At 49.8% G+C, this 23,093-nt stretch overlaps 9 protein-coding genes across 9 annotated transcripts; 5 read left to right on the top strand and 4 right to left on the bottom strand.

Annotated features, from left to right (window-relative positions):
* Positions 1-469: 469 nt before the first annotated feature.
* EJ05DRAFT_138689 (uncharacterized protein) lies at positions 470-1,615 on the bottom strand. Its single transcript, XM_033739211.1, has 3 exons — positions 1,189-1,615; positions 1,023-1,133; positions 470-973 (listed from the first exon to the last, which is right to left on the bottom strand). Exons 1-3 carry the CDS (start codon positions 1,446-1,448, stop codon positions 664-666), a joined length of 681 nt encoding a protein of 226 aa, XP_033596798.1. The 5' UTR covers positions 1,449-1,615; the 3' UTR covers positions 470-663.
* Positions 1,448-2,453, top strand: EJ05DRAFT_540974 (uncharacterized protein). The gene is made up of 6 exons (XM_033749638.1): positions 1,448-1,621; positions 1,690-1,745; positions 1,811-1,825; positions 1,993-2,143; positions 2,230-2,295; positions 2,349-2,453. The coding sequence occupies exons 2-6, from the start codon at positions 1,698-1,700 to the stop codon at positions 2,372-2,374; spliced, it is 306 nt and encodes a 101-aa protein (XP_033596799.1). The 5' UTR covers positions 1,448-1,621; positions 1,690-1,697; the 3' UTR covers positions 2,375-2,453.
* Positions 2,454-3,096: 643 nt separating this feature from the next.
* EJ05DRAFT_489076 (uncharacterized protein) lies at positions 3,097-7,640 on the top strand (the record flags this gene model as incomplete). Its single annotated transcript, XM_033745762.1, has 3 exons — positions 3,097-3,715; positions 3,763-3,930; positions 3,979-7,640. The coding sequence occupies 3 exons, from the start codon at positions 3,097-3,099 to the stop codon at positions 7,638-7,640; spliced, it is 4,449 nt and encodes a 1,482-aa protein (XP_033596800.1).
* A 1,968-nt stretch (positions 7,641-9,608) lies between these two features.
* EJ05DRAFT_138981 (uncharacterized protein) lies at positions 9,609-11,337 on the top strand. Its single transcript, XM_033739213.1, has 4 exons — positions 9,609-9,816; positions 9,871-9,958; positions 10,010-10,183; positions 10,234-11,337. The coding sequence occupies exons 1-4, from the start codon at positions 9,712-9,714 to the stop codon at positions 11,256-11,258; spliced, it is 1,392 nt and encodes a 463-aa protein (XP_033596801.1). The 5' UTR covers positions 9,609-9,711; the 3' UTR covers positions 11,259-11,337.
* EJ05DRAFT_138814 (uncharacterized protein) lies at positions 11,338-11,660 on the bottom strand. Its single transcript, XM_033739212.1, has one exon. The coding sequence runs from the start codon at positions 11,576-11,578 to the stop codon at positions 11,417-11,419; it is 162 nt and encodes a 53-aa protein (XP_033596802.1). The 5' UTR covers positions 11,579-11,660; the 3' UTR covers positions 11,338-11,416.
* EJ05DRAFT_479349 (uncharacterized protein) lies at positions 11,470-15,293 on the bottom strand. The gene is made up of 6 exons (XM_033744656.1): positions 15,170-15,293; positions 15,034-15,072; positions 14,928-14,955; positions 12,768-14,876; positions 12,358-12,712; positions 11,470-12,304 (listed from the first exon to the last, which is right to left on the bottom strand). The coding sequence occupies exons 1-6, from the start codon at positions 15,221-15,223 to the stop codon at positions 11,743-11,745; spliced, it is 3,147 nt and encodes a 1,048-aa protein (XP_033596803.1). The 5' UTR covers positions 15,224-15,293; the 3' UTR covers positions 11,470-11,742.
* Positions 15,294-16,670: 1,377 nt separating this feature from the next.
* On the top strand, positions 16,671-17,005 carry EJ05DRAFT_443500 (ubiquitin-like protein; the record flags this gene model as incomplete). The annotated part of the gene is made up of 2 exons (XM_033742090.1): positions 16,671-16,895; positions 16,949-17,005. 2 exons carry the CDS (start codon positions 16,671-16,673, stop codon positions 17,003-17,005), a joined length of 282 nt encoding a protein of 93 aa, XP_033596804.1.
* Positions 17,006-17,610: 605 nt separating this feature from the next.
* EJ05DRAFT_503893 (uncharacterized protein) lies at positions 17,611-19,440 on the top strand (the record flags this gene model as incomplete). Its single annotated transcript, XM_033747487.1, has 1 exon — positions 17,611-19,440. One exon carries the CDS (start codon positions 17,611-17,613, stop codon positions 19,438-19,440), a length of 1,830 nt encoding a protein of 609 aa, XP_033596805.1.
* Positions 19,441-20,198: 758 nt separating this feature from the next.
* EJ05DRAFT_443533 (Zn-dependent exopeptidase) lies at positions 20,199-22,602 on the bottom strand (the record flags this gene model as incomplete). The annotated part of the gene is made up of 6 exons (XM_033742092.1): positions 20,199-20,334; positions 20,380-21,709; positions 21,757-21,962; positions 22,010-22,274; positions 22,320-22,386; positions 22,441-22,602. The coding sequence occupies 6 exons, from the start codon at positions 22,600-22,602 to the stop codon at positions 20,199-20,201; spliced, it is 2,166 nt and encodes a 721-aa protein (XP_033596806.1).
* Positions 22,603-23,093: the final 491 nt, after the last annotated feature.

Here is a 23,093-nt window from a genome sequence, read left to right on the forward strand (position 1 = left end):
ATAATATTAGTAATATCGATTACTAATATTAAGCTATTCCTAATAAGGAAATACCTTATATAAACTTATTAGATATAGTAGAGGTTAAGTTTACAAACGTAACTTATGTCTATGCATATAAACACAATCCAGGGTACAATTGTCTCTCTTTATAAGATAGAACTTCCTTATCAAAGAGGTGTGATAAATCATAAAACTACATTGGTAATGAAAGTAGACGGTGTTACTCTCCGCTTGGGCGCTTCTCTGCTGAGTTTCGGGCTTCGAAGAGCATAACCCCCTCCAAAACGATTCTGCTCCAAAAGAGGTAGGTTTCCCAGGGTTTCGACCTTCAGACACTCATTTTGGGCACCCTCCGATGACTCTGTCAGCTAGCTCTTCAAGATGATTTCCGGAAACATGCCCAAAGAGAGCAGACTTTTAGTGAATATAACAGAATCATTGAGTTTGGTGTGTAGACATGGCCCTAATTTCAAGGCCTCATTCGTTCGGTTACTTTAAGCCGAAATACGGCGCTGGTAGTCTGTCGCCTGCAAGTCCAAGTCGAGCACTATAACCAGGATACGAATGCACTTGGATGGTCGATTGTAGAATTTGAATGAGTTGTAATCGGTGCATTCAACCAATCCGGCCCCATATACATGCCTTAGCCTTTTGCCAGGCTTACTTTGTTCGCACCGTCTTTAGCTTCTTAGGGCTATAGATAAACTGGGTAGCGTATGCTTTCGGTACAAATTTCCTCTCATTCGGCTCCTGTACAAAGTATTCATAACCCTGCTTGTTGGCGAAGTCAATTGCATCCTCTTTTGACTTGAATTGAATTCTATGGCCTTGCATGCAGTCTGCTGATGATTGCCAGCCCATCAAAGGGTTCTCCCATCTGTGGCCTTTGGGTAACGGATCCCAATCCATAAGCCAGTGATGGCTATGCCAGTCACCAGACTGAGTTGCGGGTTTAGTCGGGCGGTAGATTCTGAACTGCGTCAGCGATGGCGGAGGTAGCGTAGATCACTCGTGCTCACCGCACAGTGCGTGCTTGGAGATCTATTGGTGCACCTGACAGTACCGCTGCTGGAATGCTTCCTGTAGGCTCGCTGCCGTCCATAACACGTTTGGGGAGAGGTGAGAATTGTCTATAGGGAACGCTATCAGCATTGTCTACGCAAAGGTAGATGTGGCTTAACATACGATGTACGATAATCGGGAGCCACATCATAATTTAACGGGTGAGTGGGAAGTTGATCGACAGCTCTTTCGGGGTTCTCGATCCCGGCCACGCTCATTGCATCCTCCTGGGTCGTCTTGTACTTGCCAGGCGCATCGGGATTGTTCGGCTTGCTGTAGAAGCGAGCGTTGGTTGATCGCACCGCAGGCTTAGTCGCTGCAGCAATGAGCCGCGAGCAAAGTGTTCGTTGCATCGTTATGATAATGTGTGCCCAAGCGGACATATCTTCAGGACTGGTGAGGTTGAAGTTGAGCAATTGACTCGCCTTGGCACTCTAAGCCTTTTCGGGCTACTCGGGCAGCGAGTTCTCACGGAGTACCTATCGCTTCCATCAGGATTGGAATCTCCAGATCCTCTACTATCCACCACTCCCATCTCGTTGCCACCCATATTCAGGTACATAATCCCTAGAGGTAGCTTTGAAAGCTGTTATGCATATCCTTGGAGGCTAATTGATCCGCTAGTCGTCGATATGAGCTTCATTCAGAGGCGCGCGTTGTCTACTCTTATTCCACCAAAGGTTCGTGTATCGCTTCGGACCTTCTTCATATATAAATATGGACTTACTAATGTGCTATCTCGTAGGTGTCCTCACCCACTGTAAGTCTCTACCAACACTATTCGATACTCATGCGACCGTCTCCGATGCCCCTGCGACCCACCCTGCGCTCCAACCTACGAACCGACTAACGCCCCCGACACTGCGATACATCCAACACAAGGGTATTAATGAAAATGGTACGGGTCTCGACTAATATAATTTACAGGCAATCGGCTCAGCCCCAGATGCTGTGCGTATGCAGAAGGTGGTGAGCTTTTATGAGAAGCTCCCCCGAGGACCTGCTCCGGAAGTGAAGGCCAAGGGACTGCTAGGCAGATATCAAGCCCGCTATTTCGGAAAGAACCCTTCAGCAGCCCGTAAGACTGTCCCAAAGAGATGAAAAGAACACCAAGAAGCTCCGCGGCACGATACGAAATGATAGACTAACAGCTGACCTGGATAGCACTCGCTCATCTGATCGGAGCTCTGATTGTCCTCGGTTATGCGCAGAACTACTACTTCCACCTGCGTAAGTCACCTTTCCTTACCCTGCAGTATCTAGAAATAATTGACGAGGCACAGGTCACCACAAGAACAACGCTCATTAGGCCTTTCATAGCAGATGGTTTAGTACGATAAGTGAAGCAGTGTTGTAGAAAATGGAAGTGTAAATAAGATATAGATCATATCTGCGAGCCTAAAACATTCATGGGCGAAGGTCCTGTATGTATACTGTTGTGATGTGTTGCGCCTGCGCTCGATGATGAAGTTCGTGCCAATAAAAACGCAGAGCCTGTGAGAGCAACTCTGAGCTTGTGTAAATATTCATCTGCGTTAGCCAAGACTACGGATTAATATTCATATTTCTTGAATATCTGTTCCCACTTCGATTTGCTTAACATTATTCTGTTGCCTATGCGGTTTATAGTAGAAAAAACCTTCGAAACATACGTTGCCGCATTACAGTACGGCAACGGCAAGCGGATTTCTTGGCACTAGCGCCCCGACCTCCAGCGTCACGTCGCCAGCCGAACCATCTCCTGTTCACAACGACAAACCTTCGACAGACCGTGAAGCGTCTCTCTCTCCTCATAACTTAGCTACGGCTTCAGACAAGGCTCTTCCCCCGTCATAGGAAACCTTGAGCGACACGCGACACGAAATATACCGAGCATACCGATCCGACCTCTCGACCCAACCGCAACATAGCCACCTTGTATTACGAGCTAGAAAGCAACATCATCTGACGACCGGAAGCGCCTGCTAGTCTTCGTGGCCGCTCCAAATATTTGACAGCAGGTATATTTCTACAATTTTCTTGAAACTAGCGATGATCAATACGAGTCAACATGGTCAATCTGCGTCCTCTGTCATTTCCCTCATTCAGGAACAAAGCGACCCTATCTTGTTATCTTTTCTTACCGAAACAGACCAGAATCTTGTTATGGCAGAGCAGAGTGCCCGAGATGTGGTAAAGGAAGCACAGTCGATGGGCAGCTCTATGCCCATCGACGACATTGCGAAACCAACCAACACCACCACCGCCGATGACAACGGCCCGAAATCACCGAACTCTGCAATCTGCGTGACGAAGGAAGCTGCAGAAATAGATAGGCAAGCTGTAAGTTGTCTGTTGGAACACGAAAGTCGACCTGTTAATGATGGGACGACCCTGCAGACAACGTTCAGCGATAATGACGATCAAAAACCAGCGGCAAATCAGTCTGACATTGTCATTCCAAACGGTACTGGGTCAGAACAACTCACAACGGAAGAAGCTCAGCAACAAAACGCAGCGGCAGAGGCGAGTGGAGGATCTGACACTGATACCAGAGGCCATGTACGCACAGGCTCAGTAAAGAAACCTACCTTTTTTAAGACCTCATCGGTTACCAAGAACTTTCTTGCAAAGACGGCCAGCTCTACCCCACCAGTTCCGGGAAGTAAAGGTAAGATTCATAAAGAAGATACATCAAGTGACTCTAACGAATCACAGCAGCCTCAGTACCGAGCCAAGGAGTTTCACCAACCCAAGCGATTGCTAAACCAAGACTTGTCGCAAAATCGGGCAGTGGAATTGGGAACATTCCGCGATCAGGGCTGGCTAAGCCGAACGGAGCAAGTGGAGGACCTGATGCAAGCAAAGTCTGGAACAAAAATCAGCGTATGCACAGCATATCTTGCCAAGATCACATATTCTGACAAATGATAGCAATACCTCCTCCACCACCTAAGCAATTTACGGACGAGGAACTAAAACAGCAATATGGAATCCATATGGCGACACGTCTCCAGGCCGATGACCCGTCGAAAGATCAGTCAAAGTGGGCAGATATTGATGATGACGAAGATGACTGGGTTCCCGAGACCGTGGAGTGGATGGATGGTACTAAATCCGCAGTAGCAGCAACAGACAACGCTGCTCCACCCCTTGAACAGTTGAGGCCTCCAGTAAAAAAGCAGGAGCCACCAGTCGAGACTGCTGAACCCGTTCAGCCCATCCAGCCAGCTCTGCCAGTCCAGCCAGCTCAACCAGCTCAACCAGCTCAAGAACCTTCGGTGGCTTCTGCAGCTCCCCCGGTGCAAAGACCAACATCTACTGGTGGTGCCAAAACCATACTAAAACCGGGAATAGCAGTCCAAAACACACAGTTCAGGCCTGGCGTGGTATTGAAAGGGGTACCAGAAAAGACCGGTCTAGTAGCAAAACCCGCCGCTCCTACGCCTCCTAAATCACCGTGGGCATCTCTTCCACCGGTCGAGAGAGTTCCTCCTGTGCAGATCAATCCGCCAGTTCAACAGCCTTCACAGTCACGATTCGCACAACGAGATTCTCACGGATTCGACGCACTGCCACCGATGCCACCGCCTGCAGCAAAGGAAATCGCAGCGGATGACTTCAGCCGGAACTGGAGAGAGGAAAGAGGGACAAAAGAGCTATTCAACTCCCAGTCGGGTCGGTATGAGCCGGTGAACGATGCCCGGCGTGGCTCTTTCCGTGATTCCTCTCATCGCCAGCCCTCTGTCCTTCAACGACCCAATCATGGTCCAGGTGCAGGTCATGCTGAGCCCTCCGCAGCCTTTCAAACATCACGTTCAGGACCAGATGCTGGACCTTGGACTCGACGTCGTACTTCCTCCAACGTTAGTGGCGGTAGTGGTAGTCGTCGCATGTCTTTCGGTCGACCGCAAGATGGCCACCCATTCGCTGTCGAGTTACCTCCGCCTCGGGAAGTTCCGCCTGCAGCCGGCATAGACAACACAGGCTCCATTGAGTCACACCGTGCGAGCATTCACCTACAGCAGAAGCAGTCGAATGAGTCTGGGGCCGCTACCCAGCAAACTTGGGCTCAGCGACCTTCACCTGCTGCAAGCCATGCCCAGCCCATGTCGCCCTTCGGCTCAGTTGACTCGTCAGTTCCGGCAGAGAGCCTAAGTGCCTCTACACCAGGACCAGATCCTGTGATAGTTCAGCAGCAGGTGATGAAGGATAATATCGAGCGAGCGAGAGAGGCGAAGCGTCGTAGAGACGAAGAAGAGGCGAAAGCAGAAGCAGCGAAGAAGGAACGCATTCAAAAGCTCATGGCTCGACTTGAGGAGAAGAAATCAAGCGATAGTGCTGCAGTCAATGCCTTACCGTCACCGCCCAAGCCGCCCGTACCTACGACGGACGGTGAGGTAACACAATATGGTATGATCAAGGTTCACTCGTCGCATACGGTCAAGAGAGCAAGTCCGCCTATTCACACAACCGCGCCCGGGCCAGGTTCTGCTATTGTCACAGATGGCAGGGACGCTGCTGTGCACAGACCCTCGGTTCGCGGAAACAACAACAGTGTGCCTGCACCGTCACCTGGAGTCACGTCAACAACCAACTCTGCCTCTGTCTCTGCTTCTGCCTCTGTATCTTCCCCGCACCGTGAGCAAGTGAACAACTCACCCTCGGCGAACAACGTCATCTCAGAGGCTGGGCCCAATCATACGCAAAAACCCGACTCCCAACCACCTCGCTCGACGCACATTTCTCCGTCTGCTCCTCAAGACCAATCTTGGAAACCCCCTCAGCCTGCACCTGACGCCTTTCAACCTTGGGGCTCAAATTTGCAGTCTCAGTCTCTCTCTTCATCAAGCGTGTGGGGTCCTCCTCCATCGAAAGACAAACCTCTCGGCAACGGTACCTTCGATACAAGCTACGGTCGAGCTTCTTCACATCAGAACAACGCTCAAGGCTCGCAAGTCGGTCCTGGACCAATTGCACCACCAACAAAGATTTCGCCTGGACCGTCACAAACTGTACCTCAACACGCACACAGCCAAGATCAACAGCGCGGGTTCGCTGTTCCTGACATTCGTCTTCCTCCAGTAGCACCAATTGGAGCTGCTTCACCGAACCAAGGATACTCACAGACAAGTCAGCCAGGCCCAATCGCACCTCCTACTCGCAACATGCCGGGAATGCAACAGCCACTATATACGGTCGGAGACTGGACATCACTTGCGGGTAATCCTGCAGCGCATGACACTGGTCTGATTGCAAAGCGCAATGCGGTGGTGCACCAAGCCACCGGCGGGCCTCGAAGAATTGAAGAGACATTCAGACGCACAGCGCCAGGTTCGACTGTGGGTGAGCGAAGAGTGGTGCAGACTGAGCAGTATTTGCACGACAACAACAACAAGACTGTCGTTGAGCGGGATCAAGCTCAGGATCGTACTGAGAGCCTTGTCCAGCAGTCTTCTGGCCCACCTCAAGTCAATATGCCCCTCGTAGGCGGTCATAATTCGGTTCACATGGGTCCAACCGTTCAGAACCAAATGAACAAACCTTCCCGCTTCTTCCCACAAGGTCCCAGGAACCTGCAGCAGTCGTCGGCTGTGCCTAATGGTCTCATCCCCGGGGTTGACACTGACTCACCTCCACCGCCGGACACAGTGAGCACCGGACATCCTGTATTCGACAGCGATCCGTCCCATCCTAAGGTCAATCTTCCTACTCCAAAAGCCATAGTCAAGTTGCCTCCAGCCGTGAGCTCACCACAGCCGTCAGTCGTGATGCCGGTCAGGCCCCAGGGTCCTGCGCGGCTTGGATCGCAACCGATCGCATCTTCCGAAGCATGGCAAGATAGGTTCAACGGTCTCTTCGGACGCGTTGGCAGGAACCCGCCACAGTTGAAGCCAGCCTCACCAGATCCACCAGCAGCTGTTGTCAGTAGCTCCTCCAAAACAACTTTTGATGTCACACCCCAGCAATTGTCTGCAACGGTGTCACTGCCATCCAAGGACACTTCCGAGAAGGCTAGCCCGCACGCAATCTTCGCGCTTGACAGCAGTACCAGTCCGACTACTCGAGTTTCTGCCTCTGAAGCGCTCATGGAAGAACGCGAGTTCGGGTCTCTACCTCCCGTGCACTTTGGTAAGCCAGAGTATGAGAACTCGGCCAAGTCGGACTTTCCGTTAAACTGGAATCCTCAGAACTCCCGTACAGGACGAGTTGAACCAACATCTATGCCTATGTTGCCCTTCTATGATGAACGTATCCGGGGAGAAGTTGTGCTTCACGTTGCTATACCAAACAGCAAGCGTGGTGCCACCACTAAGGTAATGCCTCGTAATTACAATTGCGACAATGGCAAGCCGAGAAAAGGTTCGGGTTATCAAGGCACGAAGCCGAAGCGAAACTCAGCGCGCGGAGACAATGCGAACTCTACCAACTCAAATCCAACCGCACGCAAACCTTCCAACCATCATCACCCTCATCAAGGAGGGCCTATAGGAGCAACGCGCCCTGTGACGAGATGGAACAGCGATGGCAACAACAGCAGTCGCAGCGCATCATCTTCCTGGACTAAGCGTCCGGCACCAGCCGCTGTTCATTAACCAAAGAAACCTCGAAGGCTTCATTCTGAAATCGCAGCTCAGACAAATGTTCGAACGGAGATCTGTTTCTATGATGGGCCTGAGACGATGAATAATTGATACTGTATTCTTTCCTTGCGACTCACATCAAGTACACGCAGAGAAGCAGCGCTTTCTGTGAGCTCATGTCTTCACTACAATTTTCTCGCCATCCGGTCAGCACTCACACTCAACACACTACCATACAACAGATGGGGATGGAAGCGATGTTGGAGGGTCTGTAGTGAGCCTCTTGTTATTCAGCGAGCCAAATGGGCACGCACTAATTGGGATTACGTCCGGCAATGCATCAACGGCGAAAAAGGCCTTTCTTAAGCTCCCAGGAATCTTATAGTCTCGGCCGTGTGTACATGATTGCACTGGTGAGGCATACCACCAGTACTGTGTTTCTATAGCAAATGACGATACTTTATCGCTCGCGATTATAATAGTGCACCGTACAATATGATGCGTCAGTGAATGTGATGGTTCATCCCAGGATGGGTCGTGAGTGATGAGGGTAAGAGCTGCCCGAGTCTCTTGTAAACGCAACCTGCATGCTTGACCACTTCTATGTCTTCGCTTCACTGTGAGGTCACATACTACTTTCACATTTCTTGCCTGCACACACCAGGCACTCTAGTAACACCATTGCGCACCAAAATTAACAAGCGAAACCCAGCTACACAAGTCGTGGTCCAAAGTCAACGAAGCAATTATCGTGGTTACAACGAATGACAGGACAGACAAAGATGATATTCCGTGATGGCAACACTTGAAACATCCGAATGTAAGGAGTTGATCCAATAAGACGTTGGATGCATATATGGCGCATTAAGGTGGCTTCCAGAGTTAACCACACAAGCACCTGACGCTGAACGGACATAGCTTCTGCACACGATATCTTACATATAGGCTGAATAACGAGAGTATATGGTAAGTCCAGTACAGGGCTAATTACGATTATGGGCAAATCCCTGAGTGTCTGCGGCGGACGCAAATTCGGAGAGCTTTGTGCCACGGCCGACAAGCCACATGGTTAAGACGAGGCGTACAGCATGTATCCTGGCGGCCTCTTGTCAGCAAGGGTGTGCACGAGACGGGCGAGCAATGCATGTCGGCGATCCATTCATAGATGGTACGGTATCTTGGGCGCTGAGTGACGCTGCTGGTGCATCGATGGGTAAGGAGTTTGGGGGGCCTTCTGCGGGAACTTGAGAAAGAGTCTTGATGCAGGAATTGTTGATTCAGGATGTAGACTTGCCGCGCACTTTCCCGACTCTACCCGACAGTAAAGAGAACCGAGAGTTGACAGATGGAGGCAAGATGAAATCGCCTGAATGGTGTTTGTAGGAGATGAATAACAGCGATGATAGAAGAAGCCCTGGCGCTAGGAGGGAAGAAACTGTAGATTTGGCGATGCTAATGAATCGTACAGTGAGTAAGTCTGGGGTTTAACTTCCGGTGGCGGTTTCGTTTCATCCAGAGTGTCAATAATGCATATCTTTTTTATGGTCAATCCGCATCTCACTTCCCCAGTTCCCCGTTACACATCCCGATCGTCACCATCCTCCGCAGCCAAGACCAGTGGCGCCCGCGTTTGGTTTCGGGTTCTTTGGTGGTGGTGTTGTGATTGGCTGCTCTTTGGGCGTGCAAGGTCAGGGCGCTTCGCCTTTCTCGGATGCTTCCTCCTCGAATTTAACGCTTGACGCTTGTGCCTTTATACGCATCGCCATCTGCGGCGACCACTAACTCTTCTTTTTCTTGTTACCTTTTCTATATCCTCTTCTGCTTCTACCGCTGGCCGACTTAAGAAGTCCTGCTTCACCGGCTCTTCCAACTACTGACCTTCATTCTTGCGCATCTTTGTTCACCCACCGACGGCCGGTGCTTCACTCCCTTGTTCATCATTCAATCGGTCATACTTCATTCTCTACCTCCATTCTTCACGTGAACAGTGCTCTTCATATTGAACAATAGCACCCGGCTTGTTGATCAAGTCTTTGGTCTTTACGTTACATACGTCTGCGGCTCGCAACACCATCTTACCAACATGTTTTTCTCAAAGTCTCAGGCTCTCCTGGCTACTCTGGCCGCAGTCAAGACTGCTCTGGCTCATACCACCTTTACTGAATTTTACATTGATGGCGTTAGCAATGTATGTACTTGATATTAAGACACTTCGAAAGCAGCCTGCTTATTTGACGTTTAGGGCGCTGGTACCTGCGTGCGTATGAATCACGATGGCGCTAAAGCCTCCTTTCCCCTAGAAGACTTCAACAGCAATGATATGGCGTGTGGTATGTCTCCTACGAGGTTCCCGTCGCATTACATACTCTGACCGTACCTAGGCCGTGATGGAACTAAAGGTGTCGACCGTGTCTGCACCGCCAAAGCCGGCTCCACCATCACCTTCGAATGGCACGCCTGGGCCAATGACAAGTCGCAAATCGTCCTCGACCCTGGCCATGCCGGTCCTTGTGCAGTCTACATGAAGAAGGTCGACTCCGCCCAGAAAGATACTGGTAGGCTAAATCGTTGCACACTTCCTGACTTTGCGCTAAATTTCCTGTAGCATACGGTGACGGCTGGTTCAAAGTCTGGGACATGGGCTATGTTGACAATAAATGGTGTACTAACAAAATGATCGACGACAACGGCATGATATCCATCAAAATCCCCAACCTTGCGTCCGGCTATTACTTGATCCGTCCCGAGCTCCTTGCAATGCATGCTGTCAACAGTGGCGATCCGCAGTTCTACGCCGGTTGCGCACAAGTCTTCCTCGAGTCTGATGGCGACCTGGGCCCCGAGTCCACCGTCAGTATTCCTGGCTATGTCAAGAAGACAGATGAGAGCGTGACGTGGAATATCTATGACAAGAAGCACGACAACGCTGACTACCCTACCCCTGGCCCACCTGTTGCGCACCTCGTACCTGGCGTCCAGGGCGCAAGCATCAAGGCAAATAAAGCAGAAGGCCAGCTCCCAGAAGGCTGCATAATCCAGAATGCAAACTGGTGTGCATTCGAAGTGCCCGAATACGATACAGAGACCGAATGTTGGGCCTCGCAGCAGAACTGCTGGGAGCAGCAGAACGAGTGCTGGGACAAAGTCCCGCCCACGGGCGGTGCTGGCTGCGATGTACTCCACGCACGCTGCGACTATCTCAACGCCCAGTGCGCAGCCAAAAATTGGGTCGGCCCTCCAGACGCGGGCAAAGTGCTGTATCATCCCCAAAGCACGCTTAGCAACGTTCCGCAGGCGTTGCCCACGCATGGCGGTGGTGTTGTAGCGCAGAACAGCATTGCGCCGAGCGCGGCTGTACAAACGCATAGCCCATCGCCGTCGTCGAGTGCTGTCGATAATGATCATGAACAACATGAAGTTGCCCCGGCTCCTTCTCCTGCCGCTGCGCAAACATCGGCTCAGGATTCACCGGCTCACGATGCTCCTGCACCGACTCATGCGCCGTCTGCCCCTGAGAACGACAATGAGAATCACGATGATAGTTACGACAATGATAAGAACGTTGTTGTCGTCACGGACGTCGTCTATGCGACGCAGGTTGTGTGGCAGACAATGTGGGTCAAGCACTAATAAGGGGTTTAATGACAACGCATACTCGATCCCGGTGTGCCGTTTCCAGAGTATGGTCTCTGGGCTTCATGTGAAGGTCTGTGTACGATCAAAGAGAGCCTAGCGCTCGTTCGTTTCTTTGCGTTGTGCTGATGCACCAATGTTTTTGGCTTCGCTTCTTACTCTTCTTCTTGGCGTGTCTTTGAAATGACTTGAGTTGTAGTAAGACTAGGCATGATGTGCGTACCGGAAAAACAATCATGGCATACGATGGATGAGAAAATATATATACATGAATAAAGGATATGATTTATGACGCCAATAGAAAACGCCGTCTCCATGGTGTGTTGTTTGCTCTATGCTTTCACTGTGACCAGCTTTACTCTGTTCTTCATGTCCCTTTGTCAAGCAAGACTTATAGCCTGTAACGTCCCGATACCGAAAGTACTCTTCAATGCTATTTCATCCCATCATTGTTTGCTCTCTTACTTTAATCTTCGGCGCATCAGTTCCTCACAGTCATGTCCCAAACCCGAATCGTTTCCCCCTCCCATTCCCTTCTCCTCGGCTTATCCCCTTTCTCCCTACTTCCCATCCCCACCATGCACCTCCCAGTGCTGGCAAACAGCCTCACCAACTCCCTCATCCTTCCTACCTCCGCAAATAGGTCCACAACCTCCTCACACTCATCGTCCGCCAACAATGCCGCTAGCTCCATGCTCATTGTCAAATACTGCCTTGTTAAAAGATGGCTGGCACTCTGGATCGTGCTAGCGTAAGCCAGGACAAGCTCGGGCACGTACACGGGTAGAATAAAGGGAAGGAGAGCTCTCAGGTTTGTTATGCGGCGTACGTCTACGGAAAAATGGGCCCCTAGCTCGGTCGTTGCGATGGATGAGGCAATGGAGACTGTAGCAGGACCGGCTGCGCTTGTGGGCGTTGCCGCGGTGGCTATTCCGTAAAGGGTATTTGTGGATTTCTTGAGAAAGGGATGGAGGATCTCGGAGATCGTGTCGAATACTTCTTTAAGGCTGGATTTATCGGTCGACGAGTTTTGTGCACCATTACTAGATTGCGAGGTTAGTATATATAGGTAAGATGGGAGAGACCAGGTGCGCACGTAATAAATTCTTCTTCGATAGTAGCCCATTCGTGAAGAGCCCCGATAGCGAGGACGAGCTGCTGGAGGTCATAGGCTGCTTTTGAGTCCTGTTTTAGTATCTTCTTCGTTATAGTGATTTCAAGGGGCTCCGACTGGTCCAGAGCAACTCTGGGAGATCTTCGGCGTGAAAGAGATGGCCGTCGGAGAGAGTGCTCGTGCTCGCTTTCGGAAAGCGGCTCCGCAGTGCCATTCTCTTCCCAAAGCGTTATGTCGATGACTTCACCCTTAAGGAAATGTGGCGTCTTCTCAAGAGAGATCTCAGCGCAGGGCAGTTGTGTGCTCAGGGCAAATGCGGCAGAGACTCGGCCGTATGCTGTGATTCAAGTTAATGTCTAGCTTGTCTAACCATGATTTTGCGTGCACCATACCTAAGAATCGTGCCAAAGCGTCCTCCAATGAGCTGAATATCAGCTTCCAAGTTTTCAGATGCAAAAACCAGTGCACAGCATCTATGACAGCACGTTCAGGAGGCTGAATATCCTCCTTGATGAAGCCCACACAGATCTTTTGACCGGGCCATTTATAATCAGTCGTTTTTTGAAGAATCTTGAATTCCGGGGTGGTAGGAGGGTTCACAATGTCAACATTACCAGCCACAGGCTCATCTTTGAGGCTGACTTTACTTCGTAATCCACATGACGCCAAGGCCATCTGATACTGTTTCTCCAGGATGAATTCAACATTGACACGATAGCGTGTCATTAGCCGGACCATTCGTTTCTGATCTTCTTCACTCTTTATGTCCGGGAGAATGAGAGCCATAGTCCGACCAAGCCTGTTTGGCGACAGCTGCGCAGCGTATAACGGGAGCAGATCTAGCTTTCGGGCACTCCGAAGAAGCTCCATATACCATACAATCAAATTCTCCATGGTCTTGATTTGAGCTGCGGGCCTCTTCGGGGCTTTAGAGGCATAGTACTCATCGAAGGCCAAATAAGCATGTAATAGAACGCGTAGAGCTTGCTCGTCTTCCGCAAACGACTCGTAGCCTTTTACTGGAACTTCAGGAGTAAAGTATAGCTCCTTTCCCCTCGGATCGAGACAAGCAATCTCAGCTATAGCCGCACCGACGTCGCACATCAGTTGATCGAGACTATCGGTGAGGAGGCTGGCTTGGATCCTTTGAAGATTTGAAGGCTTCAAACTCGGTTCAGAGTTGATAATCTGTATCACGGTGTCATTGATCGGTATGGCGTTTCCATAGAAGGCTCTCGAATTGAAACTTGGAAATTTTCGAGCAGCTGTAAGGCCAGGTGTCTGTGGGTATGCGACTTTGATGAAATGATCAAATCGGAACGACAGAATGCAATTGAAGTGTGCATAGAGATGGTCTTCCCACGTAGAACAAACGGGCCGTACTGAAGTGAGGTCGCCGCCAAGTAGTCCATAAACTGCACGCTCGTATATATTGTTCGATGCGTTTGCTGCCGCATGGCACATACGGCGCCAAAGAATTCCATGTGCCACAACGGAAGAACTCGGTTGGTCGTCCTCCTGGGTGATGCCCAAGCTTACGCTGCGCCAGCCCTCGTTTCGTTCATTCATCCAGGATCTGATCTCGTCCAAACTCTTTCCACGTCTCAACAGCTGGTAGCTTACAAACCACAGAAAGCGCTCTTGATATTCGTCAGAATCTTCCAGTATTCGGCTCTGTCTGGAAGGTGCGTCTGGGTCAAGCTGAGTAACCAGAAGTCCAGATTTGCTGGAGTTGAGTAGATCTGGCTGAGGACCCTCAGTATTGGTATGGCTCAAGGTTCCCATACGTTTTTCGCCCTTAATCCTCTCCTTTGTAGCCATCCAGCCATGTGTCCAACTGCCGTGTCCATGGTGCCCTCCATCGCCAAGCTTTTCGAATTGTTCGCCCAATTTTTCGATTCTTTCGCCATTTTTATCGGCGGTTTCTTGGAGCCATTTTAACACGAGACTCTTTTCCTTGGCATCTTCGTCATGCAGCATGAACTGGTCCCAAACGTCTTGGCGAGAGCTATACCTGTGTAACTCTTTTGGCTGTTGGGGAGCCTCTTTACCCGCAGTGGCGTCAGATAGTCTATGGGAAAGTATGAGAAGTGCAAGGTCCCATGTATCTACCTCTCCCTCCCATTTTTGTACGTTGTTCAAGTGATCACCTTGGCCTCCACCCGCAGTATCTTCTAGCACTGAAACGTCTTCGAAAAGACCTTCTCGCAGAGAGATCAACCTTTGGGTTGTGGAAACTCGAGCGCCGGTGTCTTCTTTGATAGATCGCTGTTTCAATGGCTTCGATATAGCTTTTGCTTCGTCTCTGAACCGTGTCACCATCGTGCCGGGTGATTTCCCCTCCGAGCCTGGTGTGCGTTCCGTCCCATACCCGAGCCAAAGGTCAAGTCGCTCAGCGAATTTCTCGACCTCTTTGCCAACGCGGTCTGCCATGTTGCGCAGAGGCGTAATTGCGTCGTCGTGATCGGCCTCGATTGAAGGATGGAGAGCGCGGGCTGAGCCTGAGATACAGTGAATTTCTGCAAGATTAATGTTTCATTTACAACCCTTACCTATATTTTTTGCATTATGGACTTGAGACTAAGTGTGGAGTCAGTGCAACTAATTACAGGTACCCAATCGCGAATCGCGAAATGACGAGAGAAATCAGACACGTACTTCGAGAAGATCCCAACTACTTGCACGTTTGTGTCGCGACTGGAGTAGTTTCATCAGTAATGGTTCCATCAAACGACAGACAACAGCTCTAGACGTCTAGGTTGCTTGCATGCATTGAGATAGCGGTTGAACTGACCTTGTTACCGACCAAGCCGTCGCCAGAAGCTTGGTGACGTGTGACTGGCGCCATTCTGAGAGGTATTAATGTAAAGGAGCAGATCGTATCTGTAGCTCAGACGTGAGCCAGAGAAGCGCGACAAGATGGAACTCAAACAAAGCTTCAGCAATGAGCCATCAACCCTTGGCACTACACGGAGCGACCCAAATGGAGTCTAGTGCGTAATTCTCGCTTGCCGCAAAAGCCTTTAAAAACTATTCTGACCCGCGTCCTCGCTTTCTTTTCTTCTTCAACAATGTCTTATAGGTTTTCATTAGAGTCTCGGTATAGACATTACTCCATGTTTATGCAGGTCCTTCGCGGCCTCTTTGCGCGCTCACGATTGCCTGAGAGTAACAGCATCGCCCTCGTTGAATTCCACTCATTTCTCCCTTGAGCTTGGTACGCGGCGGGAATGCAACATTCATTCATTTATCTACAAGCTGTTTCAAGTCCGAAAGATCACACACCTTGGCTTCGCTGCTTCATCTTCAATCTGCCACCAACATCAGTCGGCGGGTTGCTTGACCAACCAGGCAGAAGCTGGCGTAAAGAGAAGTACATACCTCAAAAGCGATGCCTTTGGGCACGATACCGTGCTTGCCTCGTCGCCATGGTCTTTGTAAAACTGGTTGCAACACGCGTAGAGTGCGTCAATCTGTAGCGAGAGATTCTGTCAAAGACGCAGGTCCATTTGTAAGATACTTCAATGGCCACTTACTTCTTTTTGACATTTACCCTCCTTGAATCCAGATTTTTGCAAACAATCTGGATTAGAAATGCGTCAGACTCGTTCGGTTTGGTTCTTTAGCCTGTATGAGTTACTCTGAATAGCACACGCTCTTGGATGACACGGCGAATCCGTCTTCAGGTCATCTGCGAGGGCCTGGTGCATTTAGCCAGGAAGACGAATGTAACTGCGTAATGACTGTGTACCATGATGTCAGTGCCTATGAAACCACGTCGGTGAGAAAGGCAGACTGCCTAGAAACTCCTGGGTGCACCGGCGTAATTGCTACAGCTCTTTTAAAGCGAGTAGCTCATTTGATGTCCTGCGGATATAGTAGAGTGCATTCGTGTTACACACTTCACTTGTTCACTTCTTGTCAAGTCGCGGCTTACTAATCCCACCCACCTAATACCTAAAACCCCACTCGTCTACTCCACTTCCACCTTCTACAGATTTCCGACAACTTGACACCACGATCAACCGCCGTTACCCTCCTCAGTCCTTGATATAGGGCCATAAAAGTTGCTACGATTTCTTCTTGCGCGGCGTCACGCTCAAGGTGAGCCTTGACCTTGAGCCCAGGGCGCATTGTTCATATAAGCTTGCTTTAGTTGCCTTCGTGCTTGCACTGCTTGTCAAATCTTTACTCGAACACTTTGCTCACTATCCTTTAGACCTAACTCGCCTACAGTACTCTTCTGAATCGATTTCCGCAAACCTAAACTCCCACGAGTACGTGCAAAGAGCACTATGTCTGATAACGGATCGCCCCCGAAGCCAGAAGGCCCTGCTCAGACCGAGCATCTCAATATCAAAGTTACGGATAACAACAATGAGGTCTTCTTCAAGATTAAGCGCACTACCCAACTCAAAAAACTTATGGAAGCGTTCTGCGATCGTCAAGGCAAATCGCCACAGAGTGTGCGTTTCCTTTACGACGGTCAGCGTGTGCAGGGTACCGACGATCCAGAGACTGTAAGTCATCAAGTCCACTCGATACATGAAGTTGGTCTAATCTTGGTATGTAGCTTGATATGCAAGACGGCGATACTCTTGAGGTGCATCAGGAGCAAATCGGAGGTTGAACTGGGTCCACTTGAGACTGGGAGGCCATCGGTGTCTTAGTGAACTTCATGCGAACATGATTATACGACCATTGTTGATGTTGGTACTCACCGATCAACTACGAGTGGCTTGGGCTGCATATGATAAGGTATTCATGACTCCATGAACACTGCTGGAAATGGCCAATATGGGAAACAACTTTATCGAATTATCCTTACTCTACCTGGGGTAATATGCTAATCATATAATCTGCTTGTCAAAACTCAACAGATACCCAGGCGAAAGCGGCGTTGTGGGCCTGTCGCCTTCAAGCGACATTCACCAAATCCTTTAGATGTCTTTTTCGCATATGTAATATTCAAGCCCGTCACTCCAGTTTGGCTTCAATTTGTCTTTTTTAATATCTCCACACGGTGAATACTGCGTTGGCATGGTAAGGACGATGTCTTTGCTGAACAGGTATAATTGAAACATTTAAACTGCGATGACGACGGCCTTGGAATCTCGGAGTCATGTGACAGCGCGTTAAGCCCCACCTACCTGTTTACCCCTCGATCCATCCAAAAGACATAGAGTTCAAAGTCACCATCATAGGCGGGTATCTTAAATAGACACCATTCCTGATATGCTTCACGAAATCCTACTTGCTCTAACAGGCTATAGGTCAGCTCTGTTCGACTCACTTGGAGACTTCGACGCGCACCTTAGCCCATCGGAGTATGAACTCTTGACGCGACTCAGACAACTAGCAGTTCTACATTCACAAACTCGACAACATGCACAACGTATTGCAGATATACATCCGTCAATCATCTGTAGGGCTACAGCGTCTTCCGTGAACTCGGTGCAACTAGCAAAATTTCGCACCAAGATTGTCGAGGTCGAAGCGAAGATCTTGACGAGAGATACCGACATTGTCGGCGCATACAATATAGTTCCGCTTGCACTTCTCGTCTCCGAGTTCAAGCAATATACCAAACTACTCAAATGGCTATGGAGTCTGGTTCGACGAATCGCTCCAGAAGATTTCCAGTCACACGATGCCAACCTCATGTCTGGCTCCGAGCTCATGGATAACCTAAGGCAAGAAGCGGTGACTGGATATCCTGAGCTTGAGACGGCTTCAAAGGAACTTTCGGTCGTTGCTGAAGCTGCGTGGGTAAAACAATTGTCCAGCTGGGTCTTATACGGGCAAATTCCAACATTCGGATCCTCAGACTTTGCTATTCAGATTGCATCAGAACCAGCGAACGGAGGGTTTGAACTCGTAAGCCAACTTCTGCCTCGATTCGTAACAGATGACACTGCCCAGGCGATATTGTTTGTCGGGAAAGTGCGCAACCTTCTAGGTGCGTCAGCCAAAAGTGATCCAAAGCTTCTAGTCGATCACGTCAAATCTCTATCTAGATTCTGTATTTCCAACTCCCCGTCAGATCTGACCGCTGGCGTTGCGGAGATCAGGCTCTCCCTCTCCAGTAACATACTGCACAATGTCCTCCCCCTCGCTCAAATCAGAAACATTCTCACGCTCTTATACGACTTTCTCCTTCTTGGGAACTCCGATTTCGCGCCAACCCTTGTCGCACACGCGGACCTTATGCGCAAATCCTTACCAAAAGAGAGCATCGCCAACGACATTTTGAACCGTACATGGAACTCGCTCGCACGAAACATCGACGACGACACCATCTCCACAGCGAAGCTTAGCATCCGACTAACAATGCAGAAGCCCGCAAACCTACACCATCAAAACTCCGCAAGCCTAGACTTCTCCGATTTCCTCCTCGCCTTCCCCACGTTCCTCGTACTTGACTGCCACCCCCCGTTCGACCTTTTCATGCAAGATGCCTCGGCATATATCCAAATGCACGCTTTTCTCCTTGCCATGCGGCGCGCCCGCCTCCATCTCTCCAGCCTCTGGACACATGACGGGCTCCGCCGGCATGGCCCTCCTCTTCGTGCCATGTGGGCGACTGCCAAAGCTGCACTTGGCTTGCTCTGCCACCTAAGCGCGTACTTCGAAGGTGACGTCGTGGGCGAACTATGGCAGCAATTCATGGCCTTCACTTCCGACTCTGCAAACCTGAACTTCGAACTCCTGCAAGACCGGCATCGTCAACTGCTAGACCTCCTCACCTCCCACCTTCTGCTGCCTGACACGGCATTCATTAAGTGTGCTCGCGAGTTTCTGCAGCATTGTGATCTGTTCAATAATACCTGGCGTGCGGACGCTGCGAGGGCGCAGTATGATGGCGTGGGGTTGGATCGGTGCAGGAAGATGCTTGATTTCAGTATGAAAAAGGTCGTCAGTAGACTGAGGCAGATCGATACGAGTCGTGTGGATGTACCGGATGGTGTGTTGAAGTGTGGCGGTGTAGATCGGTTGTTGCTGAAATTAAATTTCGATTCTGGGGAGGCGGCAGATGAGACGCAGGATTTGATTTCGCTAGGATGAAGGCGATGAAAATGACGTTCATGCAATATTTTTCCGCTGGACTTGGCTGTAGTATGTCCAGAGCTTTGGGGTCCAGTCAGTGGTCGCCTCGTGCGCCACGTTACACAGAGGGCCTCTTGGTGCACGAACAATATATCATTGTTCCACAGCAAGTGAGGATGAAACGCCTGTCTCTAACGATGCAGCTGAGATCGAAGCGTCAACTACCTTTTAACGTATCTTTACCGTCATACGTAATGTTAGAAGATATACTTGATCAACTATAGGATTCCATGAATTCAGGTAATCGGGATTAGAACGCGTAAATCTAATTACTAGCGCGAAGTCTAGATTACCCAATCACCTTGACCAGAGCAGCCTAAAGAATGAATAGGAGGCTTCGACACCGTATGATTGTATCTGTCTTTGTCTGATCCGTCGGGACATCCGCATAGGCCAGTGGTTCCTTGCTTGCTAATGTGAACGTTGTTCTACAGGACGTCACAACACGATACCCTGTGCCGAGATGTTGTAACGAAAGCCGTCTGCATGAGCGAATACATGATTGACTTCATGAAAGAAGTGGGTAATGAATGTGAGCAAGTGCTACGTGCTGGATGAGCAGTGGTTTCTATCTGGAACTCATTTTCGATAAAAACATGCCTTCTGTGCAACACTTTATGCCGTTTATGCGACCATCTTAGATCTGACCTCTTGTAGTGTTCTACACTGTACCCTCTCCAGCACTCGTTCAAACTATTTCACCTATCCGAAAGACTTCACGACCCTACCTTTCCATAGTCAATATCCAAAATCTCGGCCGCTCTTAAAATTGCGTTGGCAGACTTCTGGATCCACTCCTCTGCCTGCGCCAAATCGCCGCTTTCGACACCTTCAGTAATGGGAGGAAACACACTAGACACTTTAGCAAGGATGTGAAAGAAATATTCTTGTACGTACACCGCGCCATACCCATTGTCCAACCCGGGAGCGGAGAGAACATTGCGAAATGTATTCCTGCTAGGTAAGCCTCCCTGACTCACAAACCCGCGCTGAAAGTCGCGATACTTGCTATTGATGACCTGAATGATAGCTGTATCGTTTAGCATCTGCGCAGTCTGCCCAGCAGAGGTAATCTGTGCAGCCTTCTCCCCAAATGTGCCTATGGCGTCGCGGAGCGGTGTAGTGTTAAGGTCAACATTGGCGTCAGCGATAGTCTCCAGGAGCTCGTTATAATAATCCTGGAGAACATTTTCGTAGTTTGGTAGATCATATGGGAGTATACGCGAATCAGCGATTGTATACGTCAGAAGTGACATGAACTGGCCCATTGCGGTATGTACATGGAAACCTGGGTCACCAAAATTGACCATCCAGTGGAATGTGTCATAGTTGGAATGGTAATGATAGACGGGATCAGTGGGCCCTGCATCGGAGGAGATGTCCAGGGCGGATATGCCATTGTGCCAGAATGCTGCGTAGTCAGAGCCAGATCCGAGTGGTGGAATATAACCTTCAGTATAGTTGCGCCATGAGTCATACAGCGTAGGGCCAACACCATAACCCTCGGGGTACAAGATCTTTTTCATGGTTTCAGTGGCGATTGTTTGCAGATCACCAGTGCCGCTCAATCCAGTTCTGGGACCACCGACACCGATATCGATGTTAAGGTAGGAGACAGATACACTCGTCAACCATGGCAAATGACTCTCTACCCATTCGGTTGAGCCCTGGAGGCCGAATTCCTCTGCATCCCAGCTGGCCAAAAGTATCGTACGTTTTGGCTTCCACCCTTGTGCTAAGAGCTTCCCAAAAGCCCGAGACATCTCAATGAGAATTGCACTGCCAGAGTTGGGATCAGCCGCACCGCCGATGACCCATGCATCTCGATGATTGCCTACAATGACAACCTCATCCTGCGACGTTCCGTTGATGACGCCGATGACATTCCATACTGGTGTAATAGAGCTCTTCATAAAGTGAGTTATATTAATTGTCACACCTGGAGCTGGACCAGAAAAGTACTCAACGTCTTCAAGGTGACCAACGTAGGAACTACGATTGACCTTTTGTCCTGAGAAACCGTGGCCGTTGAGAGCACCCAAGATCTTCACTGCGTCTATCATGCTGACAGGTATGCTGGGTATGGATGGTGTATACGGCGTAGTATCTCCTCTGGGTGCTCCCGGGCCTGATGCGTAGCCCACTGTCGTTGGGTCTCCGGAGTAAAGAGAACTGAAACGCACACTACCTCGCTGAATTGAAGATGGCTGTCTCGCGGGTCCATCTACTCTCGTCAGGGATATGTCATTGGCGTAGAGATCCTCGAGAACTTACTCGGGTATGCAGCATATCCGTTCTTTGTGGTTATTTCTCCATCATCCAGCGAGTCTGTAAAGAGGACTGCACCCGCCATACCATTGTCTTGTGCATTCTTGACCTTTATACCACGATAGATACCTCCATACATGGCAACTGCAACCTTCCCCTCAAGCTCTATGCCAAGCTCCCTGAGTCTGTTGAAGTCTCCTTGAGCGCCTCGTCTGAACTTGTCGTGAGCCTAGCACGGGATTGAAATTGACTAACCTACCCAACATAGACGTATTCCGCAATGACCTTACCAGAAGCTGACATGGCATGGAATGCTGGGATTCTGTTCGGGAATGAAGTTGTGTCGTCTTCAACTAACACATCCTCAATTAGATTTGCGTTGTGGACGGAGCTATTTGTGTATCTGATGGCTAATGAACTATGCTGGGGGTACGTCGTATATACTGGGATCTCATACAACGATGCGTTGAGCCCGTTTTCATTCCAGCGATCAGCCGTCCATTGGGCCATGGACTTGTTGTGGCCTGTAAAAGAATGGTCAGTGTTTGTATCAACAAGGAGTAGAGCACTACCTCCAAGATGATCACCATGAGTATAGTAGTACGCCCAGTCTGATATAGAGTTGTTGTCAAAGGACTTTTGAGTAAATGATCAGCGTAGACTCAGCGTGGTGATGACCTGGGTGCTTACATTAACGAGAATCTGCTCTGCATCTGACAGCACTGGCGGGTACTCAACCTGTCGTTTAGCTAGCCTTTGAAGCTTCTTTGCTCTTGGGTTGTGTATCCAGTCATGCCTACAAGCTATAGCCGTTGTAGAGATACAAATTATTGCCGTTCCTGAGAGTCGCATCTTGGGTCATGACACGTTTTTCGACAATTGAAATAGGGGTTATCATCGTGAGCACCTGCGCCGAGTCATCCCTCCTCTTATGAAACAGCGAGCATACATCTTCTGAAAGCTCGGTTAGGCCCTCGCTGCGTAGGAGTCCAGGCATAACAAACGCTGTGTGATGACGTCCTGCTCTGAGCTTGATAGAGCGGCTCATCGAGCTTTGTGAATTTGACCTTCCATATTGGTATAGCTAAGGCGGGGATCCTGTCGGTCGCAAAGCCTTTTCGAGGTCAGAAGTGGTGTCATCTTGACGAAGCGCGGGGATATGTCGTGGCAATTGTGCTGATGCGAGAATCTCTTGGTCCGTGCAAGCTAGGGGTGCTTGCAGATTGAAACAAATAAATGTGGCTAGATATGCATATACGAACACTTGGCACAGTATATGCATCAGCGGTAACGGCTAGGTTGTCAAAAGTGTATGCATGTACTCCGCTAGAGTTCTGATACGC

Source organism: Pseudovirgaria hyperparasitica (genome assembly GCF_010093815.1).
Source record: "Pseudovirgaria hyperparasitica strain CBS 121739 unplaced genomic scaffold EJ05scaffold_16, whole genome shotgun sequence".
In the NCBI taxonomy this organism is placed as follows: domain Eukaryota; kingdom Fungi; phylum Ascomycota; class Dothideomycetes; order Acrospermales; family Acrospermaceae; genus Pseudovirgaria; species Pseudovirgaria hyperparasitica.

Excerpts from the sequence above, each read along its gene's own strand:
- EJ05DRAFT_138981 (XM_033739213.1), top strand. The coding sequence starts at position 9,712 with ATGTTTTTCTCAAAGTCTCAGGCTCTCCTGGCTACTCTGGCCGCAGTC. Across the intron at positions 9,817-9,870 it reads ACATTGATGGCGTTAGCAAT|GGCGCTGGTACCTGCGTGCG; the intron begins GTATGTACTTGA and ends TTTGACGTTTAG. Across the intron at positions 9,959-10,009 it reads CAGCAATGATATGGCGTGTG|GCCGTGATGGAACTAAAGGT; the intron begins GTATGTCTCCTA and ends GACCGTACCTAG.
- EJ05DRAFT_540974 (XM_033749638.1), top strand. The coding sequence starts at position 1,698 with ATGAGCTTCATTCAGAGGCGCGCGTTGTCTACTCTTATTCCACCAAAG. Across the intron at positions 2,144-2,229 it reads AAAGAACCCTTCAGCAGCCC|CACTCGCTCATCTGATCGGA; the intron begins GTAAGACTGTCC and ends TGACCTGGATAG. Across the intron at positions 2,296-2,348 it reads GAACTACTACTTCCACCTGC|GTCACCACAAGAACAACGCT; the intron begins GTAAGTCACCTT and ends GACGAGGCACAG.
- EJ05DRAFT_138689 (XM_033739211.1), bottom strand. The coding sequence starts at position 1,448 with ATGTCCGCTTGGGCACACATTATCATAACGATGCAACGAACACTTTGC. Across the intron at positions 1,134-1,188 it reads GCTCCCGATTATCGTACATC|ACAATTCTCACCTCTCCCCA; the intron begins GTATGTTAAGCC and ends CGTTCCCTATAG. Across the intron at positions 974-1,022 it reads CTCCAAGCACGCACTGTGCG|AATCTACCGCCCGACTAAAC; the intron begins GTGAGCACGAGT and ends GACGCAGTTCAG.
- EJ05DRAFT_138814 (XM_033739212.1), bottom strand. The coding sequence starts at position 11,578 with ATGGAGACGGCGTTTTCTATTGGCGTCATAAATCATATCCTTTATTCA.
- EJ05DRAFT_479349 (XM_033744656.1), bottom strand. The coding sequence starts at position 15,223 with ATGGCGCCAGTCACACGTCACCAAGCTTCTGGCGACGGCTTGGTCGGT. Across the intron at positions 15,073-15,169 it reads ACGGCTTGGTCGGTAACAAG|TCGCGACACAAACGTGCAAG; the intron begins GTCAGTTCAACC and ends AAACTACTCCAG. Across the intron at positions 12,713-12,767 it reads CGCTTTGGCACGATTCTTAG|CATACGGCCGAGTCTCTGCC; the intron begins GTATGGTGCACG and ends CTTGAATCACAG.